Here is a 10,830-nt window from a genome sequence, read left to right as displayed (position 1 = left end):
AAAAAAAATGGCATTTAGAAGAAGAAAGGGTTGTCAGAGTTATTAAAGGCCTTCTTGGCCGGACACGTTGGCTCACACATGGAATTGCTTGAACCTGGGAGGCGGAGGTTGCAGTGAGCCAAGATCATGTTGTACTCCAGCCTGGGCAACAGAGCAAGACTCCATCTCAAAAAAAAAAACTTTTCATTTGCTGCTGCGGAGAGGCTGGCGATGGCTTTGGTCAGCTCTGTTCTGTGGACTCTGAATGTGTGATATATCGCCAAACAGCTGGATTGTTTTGTTTCCGTTTGAGACTGGGTCTCGCTCTGTTGCCCAGGCTGGAGTGCAGTAATGAGAACACAGCTCACCACTGCCTTGACTTCCTGTGCTCAAGTGATTCTCCTGCCTCATCCCCTCATCCTCCTGTGTAACTGGGATCACAGGAGGATGCCACCATGCCTGGCTGATTTTTTTGATTTTTTGAAGAGACACGATTTGACTTTGTTGCCTAGGCCAGTCTCAAATTTCTGGGCTCATGCAATCCTTCTGCCTTGGCCTCCCAAAATGCTGGGATTACAGGCATGAGCCGCTGTGCCTGACCTAAACATACTGTTTTTAATCTGATTTCAATTATAACCAAGTAGTTGCATTTCCTATGTAGTTGTTCAGCTTCCGAATTGTCAGGACTACCCTCTGTTGCTCACTTCACTATTGTTCAAGTATTAATGAATTGTATTTCATAGACTGCGATGAAGAGAAATTTTTTTCTTACCTTTGTAGTATGTGTAAAATAATGAACACTGGTGAATTAGCATGCAATTGGATATAATGTGCTAACAAAGATTTTTCGTTTCTCAGGTTTGAATTTTACTATTAGTTCCCTTCTACTTGTTTGTGTTTTTTGGTTGTTCCAAGAGGTAGCAGTTGGGTGAAAACATTTCATCTAAGCCTTTGACAGAACAGATACCTCGTGGGCTATTTCTTCACAGGAATTAAAACATCATTGTAAGAAAGTGGTTAAGAAGCACAAAGCCAGGTGTGGCATTTGTGAAAATGGCAAGATAAACAGCCACAGAAGTGTTCACAGAACACTTAGTGCCTACCTAGATGGTGTACCAAGCACATTCAGATACCTAGTTTAATCTCCACCATCTTTTGAGTTTATTACTCCCTTTTTACAGACAAAACTGAGGCTCCAAGAAACACTCGCTCAAGTTTACCCAACTGGCAAGTGATGGAGCCTGAATCTGAACTGTCATCTGACCATTGGTGACCTTGTGAAGGTTTCACAGGTTCCCCACACTGACCAGACAGAAGGACTGGTGCAGCCAGCATTGCCTGTTTCCTGTACGAAGTCTGAGCTTTTTAAGGACTCTCCACTTTGTATAATGCCCCTCACCTTTTTTTTTTTTTTTAAAGACGGAATCTCGGCTGGGTGCAATGGCTCATACCTGTAATCCCAACACTGGTCAGGAGTTTGAGACCAGCCTGACCAACATGGTGAAACCCCATCTCTACAAAAAATACCAAAAATTAGGCATGGTGGCAGACACCTGTAATCCCAGCTACTCAGGAGGCTGGGGCAGGAGAATCGCTTGAACCTGGGAGGCGGAGGTTGCAGTTAGCTGGGATCGTGCCATTGCACTCTAGCCTGGGCGACAAGAGCAAAACTCCATCTCAAAAAAAAAAAAAAAAAGAGATAGGATCTCTAACTCCTGGGTTCAAACAATCATCCTGCCTGAGCCTCCTGAGTAGCTGAGATACAGGCATGGGCCACTGTGCCCACCTTGTATACTGCTCTTTTGGCAAGTCACTTCCATCTCTGAGCTCTTGCCCAATGGAGTTAAAGTAACTCCCCCACATCCCGAACGGATGAGGAGCCTATTGTTATCAACAAGATAGCTATTTGCATTTGTAGTTAGATGATCTTTCATCCTGTGGAACTGTGGCAACATAAGTATTGCAGCAGGTGTTAGTATCCCAGACCTCTGAGCCCTAAATGTCAGCAGCGCAGTTCACCCCCTCCACTGAGTACAAAAGATGCTCCCGTGCATTTCCAGATACATTTGAAGAGGATGGGGCTGCCGCAAGGCTGGAGCTACTGAATGTGAAAACAAGAGACACCATAATGTTCAGGCAGCCCTCCATCTGTACCGGCGGGTTCCACATCAAGGATTCAACCAACCATAGGTCGAAAATACACTACTGAATATATACAGACTTTTTTTCTTGTTATCTCCTAAACAATACAGTATAGCAACTTCACATAGCATTTGCATTGTATTAGGTATTGTAAATAATTAACAGATGAATTAAAATATACAGGAGGAGGTGTCTAGGTTATATGCAAACACGTACACCATTTTATAGCAAGGACTTGAGCATCCTTGTATTCAGGAATCTTCAGGATATCCTGGGACCATTTCCCCCTGAATATCAAGGGATGACTGTATATCCTCACCTATCAGAAAAACCCTCAAACTTACATCTTGTCTTATTTGGGTTGTGTATCAACCACTCCAAGGATCTAAGTTCTTTTTTGACTGAAAAGACTCTCCCACCTCCTAGCTGGGTGACCTTGAACAAGGTAGCTAAACTCACGGAGCCTCGGTTTCATCTATAAAGTGGGGATTAAGCTTGCTGAGATTAGTAGGCCCTAGTGCAGAGGCCCATGTTCCTTCCTGGCCTTTCCTCAGCTCTTCCTGTCCTGAGCTGCCCTTGCCTGTCCTCTTAGCTCAGGGGACATGGTGAGATCATTGCCTAACTTACCTGCCACAAGTTTAAGGAGCAAAGCTGTGTAAAGAAATGAAGTAAATGGGGAAAGGTGGAGTCCCAGCTTTAGTGTAATTATCTTTGATGGCACAAATGGAGAGACAGTTGCTAGTCCCCTAGAGGAGTATGTAGGCAGTTTTCCAACTTCGTAATAGAGAATATTTCTTTATACTGGAGCTTAAAACCATTTGGTTTTTCTAAACGTGAAATATACGTCTTGGATATTTTGATGTATTTTGTACATTAAAACCCTTCGGGGGGAATCTAACATTATTTGCAGCAAATCAACCAACTCAAATTCTGGCCTCTGAAAGCTTATTCCACATATCAAAAAAACCACAAAACCTCAAAATGTTATCCTTACGTATTTGTGATGGTATCTTTTTTATACAATGATATCTTTTTTCCCCCCTCTGAGACAGAGTTTCACTCTGTCACCCAGGCTGGAGTGCAGTGGTGCAATCTTGATTCACTGCAACCTCCGTCTCCTGGGTTCAAGCAATTCTCCTGCCTCAGCCTCCCCAGTAGCTGGGATTACAGGCATGTGTCACCACGCCCAGCTCATCTTTGCTGGGGATTACAGGCGTGAGCCACTGTGCCCAGGCTGTAATGGTATCTTAACCATTCTAAAATTGTGTCAGAGCCTTAAGCCACCAGGCAAGGTTGAAACTGGGGAAACAGAAATCAGGGTTTTAGACACTGCAAGGTTGCAATTTACCAAGCAATAGCCTGAGCCCCCAAATTCTATCTGATTGGTTCCTGGATTCTATCCCATCCAGGATGGGAGCTAAGCCTTTGCCTCTGTCCAGAGTTTCCATCTTCTTGAAGCCAGGATTATTAAGCTTGGGGGAGGGGAATCAGAACTCTACCCTGTGTCCATTCTAATCAGGGCCTCTGTATCTGCCTGGAGGAAGAAGGACTTATTCCTCCAAATCCCAGACTTCCCCTAGTCCACTGATGTAACATCTTTCACCGTTAGATTTCACCTAACACTCCATGAACTACATGGTGGCAAGAGGTCGTCTCATAGAAGCAGCAGCTGAATGAGCACACCCCTTCCTGCTAGTAAGGGCCATCTGCCACCCCTGGATAATCCTACTCTTCTCTTCCCTTAGTTCTGGCACTCAGCACCAGCCCAGTAAATGGTCATAGAATGAATAAGTGAATGAATTAATGAATGCAGAACAGTTTTACTGCAACCGGCGGCCAGACATCCAAAGAGAAAGCTGAAAAGAAACAAACACACATTTACCCACAGAATTCAAGCTCACTTCCCAATTTTTTTTTTTTTAGCAACCCATAGTAAAAAGAGCAATGCAAAAAACAAATCCACTGATTTTGAAGCAGCTCCAGTGAGAAATGCAACTTGCTATGTGAGCTAGTCAGGTTCCTGGATACCATTGTACAGCCCTTCGGCACAACTTGCTGTGGAGCTCTGTGGTCAGAACCGCTTGTCTGCCCTTCCATGACGCCACACTCACACCCGGAGGTTGCTCCGCATCTCCCAGTCCTTCAAGCTGTTCGTTCGTTTTTTTGTTTGTTTGTTTGTTTTTAATTGTTCCCAGAAGCAAACACGTGGTGTAAACAATCCCTGGATTGTAAAATAAACAATACTACAAAGGAAGACACCACCAAATGAGGCTCTATAGTCACCATGCCCAGCAGCAACCGAAAAAGGTTTGGTTTCTTGTCTGGGAACAGCACTCACCCCACCCCCCAAAGGAACTGCTTGGTCCAAAAGATGGAGAAGATGAGCAACAGAGTGACACTGAGGATGACGGTCATCAGGTAGGCAAAGATGCGGAACTGAGGATTGCGGAAACACTCCCTCGGAGAATAGTGGCTGGGGATGGGGATGGGCGTAGGCACGGTGGCAGAGGCCGTGTCTGGAGGCGGCCCAGTCTGGCCCCCAGGCTGGGGGCCGAGGTCCAGCGTGTAAACTCGAGGCTGGCGCAGGAAGTAGCGGCTCTTGGGCTGGTCTTTGAGGCACAGCTGACGGCCTTCCAGGATGACGTGGTGCGGCTCCAGGCGGAGCAGGGTGAGCATGGCAGTGTCCGTGGGCAAGTCAGTGACGGGCTGCCCCAAGGCCAGCACCGTGGGCTGGCGACAGAGTGGGCACAGCAGGCGGCGCTGGGCTGGAGTCACCAGGCTGAGGTGGGCCAGGCATTCCACGCAGAAGGAGTGGCAGCAATCCAGCATTTTGGGGGTATGGAACGTGTTGTTGAAGGGATTCCAGCAGATGGGACACTCGGCCTCAAGCTCCCGGCCCTCCTGCTCAGCCATCCTCAGCCACACACAGGGAGGCCTCGCGGGAGACGTCCTGGCAGAATGGGGAAAGGAGCAAAGGAACAGCCATGAAGCCCCATCCCTGCGCTTGGCCTGGGGCAAAGTGTTCTGTGGGTGTTGAAAGGTGTCATCACCATGTTTTACTCAGGTTCAAAAGCGTTTTGTTCTTGATCACCAGTTCCTAAGCCATCGAGTGGAGTCGAATGCTCCTGCAGCCTCCCCTCTGTCAAGGTGAAGGCCTGGGCCACCCCTACCAAGAGCCCCCAAGTGAGCCGGCATTGGAGGAGACAGCGCCCCGGGCTTTGGAGCTGGACGCAAATGCTCCTTATGGTCGGTGTCTGTGGCCGTGGCTGCCCTGAACCCAGGGAGCTGGGGGTAAGCCGCAGTCTCTGGATTTTGCTAGAGGACAAATGTTTCCTTCCCTGCTACCTCAAATCCCTGACTAGCGCAGAGATCGGTTTTGTGAATTCCCTGGTCTATCCCTCCTATGGGGACAAATGCCAGCCCTCTTTCCCTCCTCCCCTTGAGCTAGAGGGCCAACCCTCCAGGTCCTACTCACCCAGTCCTTGGCCTGGCAAGGGGACCCCTGGAAAGGCTTTTCTCCCTACCTGGAAGGCTTGTAGAAGCTCCTCTGCCCCATTTCCCAGATCAGCCCTCCCAGAGCCTCTTCCCCTTCCAAAGCCTCTTCCCGGTCCTCTGCCTACCCTGGCTCCTCCTCCCTCCCTTTGTCCTGGGAAACCTTCAGAGCACGCACCTGGGCTTCTGTGGGTTCCAGGGTGGTCAGGCAGACTACACTGGAGGGCCTGAGGCTCCAGTCGCTCCCTCCCCTGAATTGGCAAAGCTTTGGGAGACTGCCTTCTTGCCACCAACCCAGGGGCCTGTCTCCATGGCAGCAGGCACGCAGCACCTGGGGCTGCCAGGTGGCCCAGTCTGCAGCCTCTTGAGCACACCTGCTTGGAGCCAAGGCCAGAGAGCTTCCTGGGGGGTGGGGTGGGGAGGGAGATGGAGGACCTGAGTTCCCCCCAGGGCATGGCAACTAATTGAACCTGGAAGCCAAACACCTGTGAGATTGTGGGCAGTCCCTTCAAGACCTGGCGTCCCTGGTCTGGAAAGGTAGGGTGGCAATTTCCTCTTTCTAGATGTGGAGAGGGTAAAGGAGTCTTCTGGGCTTCCTCTCTCTGGGGTCCTCATTTCTCTTCAAACGTGGCTGGAACCTCCTCCTTGCACAAAGGGGCTGCCTGCTCAGCACTTCGGTTGCTGTGAAAGTCACCTACTTGGAAGCTTAAAAGCTCCGACTATCAGATTCAGTCCAGTCACCCACTGATCTTTTAATGTGCCTAAGTAACTGCAAGCAGCGTGTGCAAACCTTGCTGCCTTCTGCTTTGTTCTTAGCACACAGCGGGTCAGCCTTCTGAGATCTTAGAGTTGGTCGTCCCACCAACCTTAGGGGGAGTTAAAGCGGGGAGTTGGAGGGAGGCGCACTCCAGCCCTGCTTCTCCATTTCAACCAGAAATACTTGGCTTTTCTCTGTTTTTCGTATGGGTCATTTGAATAATCTGAAGAGTTGAGCTACTGGGGAAAAGAAAAAGTTTAAAAACCAATTCTCCATCTGAACTACTCATGTTGCAGATGAGAGACAAGAAGTGACTCACCCAAAGTCACCCAGCTAGTTAATGGTGACGTGGGACCCATGTCTTCAGACTCATGGTTTTCGAAAAGACGGAAGGCTACATCCACGCCGTCCACCTACTCAGTGTGTGTTACTAGCTAGATAATAAGTGTTTGCATGTGATCAGGAATCCCCTCACAGCCAGAAGACTCATGGGAGAAATCCAGGAACTGTGCAAGAGGGGGTCTGGGGGGAAGGGAGTCTCCCTAAAGCCCCTGATATGATATCATCTATCCCGACTGAGTCGATGTCTGAAGCAAAACCTGCTCTTTATACTCTTTGACCCGTGGCTTCCTGGTTTTCTTCTAGACCTCTGGCACTGCCCCAAACAGGGAAGGAGGAAATGAAGATATGTGGAGGGAGATGGAGCCCTAAGCGAAACTAGGGTAGTTTACCAGGGCTCTGCACCAGTGCTTTCTTCTGCGGCCCATTCATCCACTCGGTCATTATTGAGGGCTTACTCCAGCCCAGGTGCTGTGCAAGGGATTATTGGGTATTATGGTGAACAAAATAGACATTGTCTTTGACCTCATGACATTTAGAGTGTAGTGAGGCAAAGAGATGTTTAATGATTAGTGGGCAATAAATAAATACACAGTTTTAATGGTTGTTAATAAAAGGCAAAAAGGAAAATGGGCTTCGGGTGCTTGGTCGCTGCTCCCGATGAGACCACCAGAGAATGTTTCTGCAAAGAGGTGACAGAAGAGCTGAGACCAAAGTATATAAGAATCCAGCCACGCAGAGTGGAGGAAGAGCGTTGCAGGCCCGGGGAACAGCAGGTGTGGCTCTGACGCGAGAAAAATTCTTCCAATTTGAGAAAGTGAAAGGAGCCCAGGGTGATCAAGGTGTGGTGGCTGGAGCCAGGGTAGGCAAGGTGGGGAGGGACAGGACGCAGGACCTGTGAGCGAAGCTCATCTGGATTTTATTACAGGGGTGAGCGGTAGGGTAAGGTACCTGATCCTATTTCCATTTTTAAAACACTATTCTAGCTGCAGGGCAGAGGACAGACTGAGGGGACAAGACCGGGAAGGGAGCACCTGTTCGGGCTGTAGCAGTGTGGCTCAGGCATTCGATGGTGGTGCAGGTTAGGCAGTGGTGGAGAAGATAAAAGGGGATGGGATAAGTGATATCTTTGGGGACAGAATCAAAGCCACTTCCCAAGAAGCAGTGGAGCTCTAGGGATCCAGTTGTAGTTTATGTCAAGGTTCATGACGCCAGATCCATGGCTATTTAGGGCTGCGATTCCAGTTGAATTGCTTGACCTCTCTGTGCCTCTATTTCCCCTTGTGAAAAGGAAGCCAAAACTAGTAAAGCTTTTAGTTAGAGCCCAGCACCCAGGAAAGACTACAAAGCGACATAGCACCTAACAACGGGAATGTGTTCTGAGAAGCCCATCGTTGTGTGAACAGCACAGAGTGTATTTACACAAACCTAGATGGTAGAGCCTGCTACGTGTCTAGGCTGTGTGGTCTAGCCTGCTGCACCTAGGCTACAAACCCACACAACTTATTAGGTTCTGAATACTATAGGTATTGTAACACAATGATAATTATGTGTGTATTTCAACATAAACTTAGAAAAGGCACGGTAAATATATGGTATTATAATCTTGTGTGGCCACCATCACATATGTAATCCACTATTGACCAAAGCATTGTTATGGATATATGAGGCAACTGAAATTATTAATGCAAATGGATTTGAGAGAAAGGAAGGGTCAAGGTTGACTTCAAAGCCACAACAAAGTTCTCTGCATCAAGCTTTGAGGAGCTCCTGAATCCCAGAGTGTGTTAGAAGCAGACCTTTTATACTTATCAGAAGCCTTAAATTGTATGTGACTCTGACTCATCATTTCCCCCACTGGGAATTGATTCCACGGAAATCATCAAGGACTTCTGCAAAGATGTGAGTACAGAGATGCCCATCTGGGCGCTGGTTTAACAGTGACGTATGGAGAACTACGTCATCATCCAGTAATAGGACATTGATTAAGTAGATTCTGCTCCATCCATAGGAAGAGATATTATGCAGCCTTTAATATGATGTGGTAAAACTATTAATATGGGTATATGCCTAGGATATAATGTCATTAAGCAAAAAAGAACCAGCAACAAAACCATATTGCAATATAATCCAATTTTCAAAAATGTGTGCACAATGGAAAAAAAATGTCTGGAAAGATAAATAACCAAATATTAGCAGTGGTTATCTCTGGGGGCAAGATTATAAGTTGTTTTTTTTTTTTTTTTAATTCTCTTACCTGAAAATTCTAACTTCACTCCAGTAAGCTTGTATTACTACACGTCAAGATCTCCTGTTTCCCCCCAGATCAGACCTACATTCTCTGAAATTCCATGGCCAGAGCTGTAAAAGGCTGTCCAAGAGGAGGAAGGATCATTCTTGCCTGGATCTTTATCTGTGCTGCTGTCCCAGGGATCCACTGTTGTTTCAGGATCAGCTGGGGAGAGACTCCGGCCACGTATCACCCCCACCCCAAGCCAGGACATCTCAGCTACAGTAAATCCTAAACACTGTCACAAAGTCATCTCCTTGGTCTGTGAACAAGTCATCACCAAATATCAGTTGTCTCCAGCATCACTCCATTGTTTTCACCCAGGAACTGGCATTTCAGAGCACTTCACAGTTGACAGAGGTTCCTGGCCCTTGCTAAGATCTAAGTGTGGTGATCCATCTAGATGGGTTACTTGCCTTTTAGGATATTTTGTTGTTTGCAGAAGGCCATTTCATACTCTAAAACCACCCTGTGAGAGAGGCTGAATGGGGAGTACAAAGTGTGCCAGCTTTGTAACCAGATTTGGAACCATTTGTCTTGGACAAATGGCTTAATCTCTCTGAACTTCATTTTCCTCCGTAAAAAAGGGTAATCATCCCACTCTTACAGGGTTGCTCTGGGGAAGGACTAGTCTATAAGGTGCCCGGTAGAATACAGAAGACATGCAACTCTGGTTAGCATGATTATTGTTGGACCCATTTTCTAGATGGGGAAGCCAAGGCTCAGAAAGTTGAGGCAACATGCTGAAGGCTTCCCAGCTAAAGAGTGGCTGAGTTTGAAAGACGAACCCAGTAGCCTGCCCTCCCAGGCCAGATTTCACCTGCCACGCGCTTCACGGCTGCTGCCTCTCCGGACTCTGGGGCCCTGTGACCCGTCCCTCCGCGACCCTCTCTGTCTCCTTACCTGCTCCCTCGGAGCCGCCTCCTCTGCCTCCCTTCCCTGCAGCCCTGCACGCAAGTACTTTGTTTTCTGACTTCCCAGGCCCGATTTCCAGGCAGCGTGGGTGGGTCTCATTTGCATAGGTCTTAGCAGTGCTTGGCCAGCTCTCACTGTTTCAGGTTTTCTTCTTCCTTCTGATGACTTTGGACTTCCTGTACACCCGGGAAGCTTTGGCTGCTTTGTCTTTCTCCTGTGAGTGACTCTGGCTTTTTTCTCTGAGGGGGTCAAGCGCAGTCATCCTTGCAGGCCTCTGTTCTGGGTTCGGTTGATCTCCTACCATCCCCTCGGATTCCACTGTCCTCTGTGCGCTGACCCGCCTGGACTCCTGGCTTCTGCCCAGATAGATCCTTCCCTATGCTGAGCCCCTGCAACCAAAATACAAACAGCTCTTGCAAAATACTAACAAACGCTGCCACTAATATAGCAGAAAAATAGTCGGGAGACAGTTGAGCATCTGCCTGAAGAGCCAGGGTTCTCAAGCAAGGCACACTTCTAGGTCAGAGTTCAGTCCTCACTGAGAATCCAAACTCCATTTAACTAGCGATGGAGACTTGAGCAAATTAGTTAACATCTGCCAGCCTCAGTTTCTTCACCTGAAAACGGCCATAGTACCCTACCTACTTGATCTGTAGATGAAACGAGGTAATATGTGTCGAGATCGCATAATAGCACAGTGCCTGGCACACAGTAACTCAGTAAATGTTAACCAGAACTATTATTGTTATACGACCGGTCTGTTCACATGGCCCATCTTTTGTTACTGCTCAAATTCTTTTTGTACCTATTCTTTTTGTACCTATGGTCCTCTTTTCTCTTCTCTTCTCTTCTCTTCTCTTCTCTTCTCTCTCTGTCTTCTTTCTTTTCTTTCTTTTTCTTTCTTTCTTTCTTGATA

The 10,830-nt window shown here is 47.7% G+C and overlaps 1 protein-coding gene across 2 annotated transcripts; it reads right to left on the bottom strand.

Annotated features, from left to right (window-relative positions):
- Window positions 1-3,921: 3,921 nt before the first annotated feature.
- Window positions 3,922-5,870, bottom strand: RNF183 (ring finger protein 183). 2 transcript variants are annotated; one of them, XM_011973691.1, is made up of 2 exons: window positions 5,792-5,870; window positions 3,922-5,071 (listed from the first exon to the last, which is right to left on the bottom strand). In XM_011973691.1, exon 2 carries the CDS (start codon window positions 5,032-5,034, stop codon window positions 4,456-4,458), a length of 579 nt encoding a protein of 192 aa, XP_011829081.1. In that variant the 5' UTR covers window positions 5,035-5,071; window positions 5,792-5,870; the 3' UTR covers window positions 3,922-4,455. The 2 variants fall into 2 exon arrangements, with proteins under 2 accessions (XP_011829081.1, XP_011829080.1); XM_011973690.1 differs by lacking the exon at window positions 5,792-5,870 and adding an exon at window positions 5,646-5,709.
- Between the last annotated feature and the right edge of the window lie 4,960 nt (window positions 5,871-10,830).

This window comes from Mandrillus leucophaeus, unplaced genomic scaffold (genome assembly GCF_000951045.1).
Source record: "Mandrillus leucophaeus isolate KB7577 unplaced genomic scaffold, Mleu.le_1.0 Scaffold1394, whole genome shotgun sequence".
Taxonomy (NCBI): domain Eukaryota; kingdom Metazoa; phylum Chordata; class Mammalia; order Primates; family Cercopithecidae; genus Mandrillus; species Mandrillus leucophaeus.
This window is presented reverse-complemented; position numbering and strand designations above follow the sequence as displayed.

Excerpts from the sequence above, each read along its gene's own strand:
- RNF183 (XM_011973690.1), bottom strand. The coding sequence starts at position 5,677 with ATGGGGCAGAGGAGCTTCTACAAGCCTTCCAG. Across the intron at positions 5,072-5,645 it reads AGCTTCTACAAGCCTTCCAG|GACGTCTCCCGCGAGGCCTC; the intron begins GTAGGGAGAAAA and ends CCATTCTGCCAG.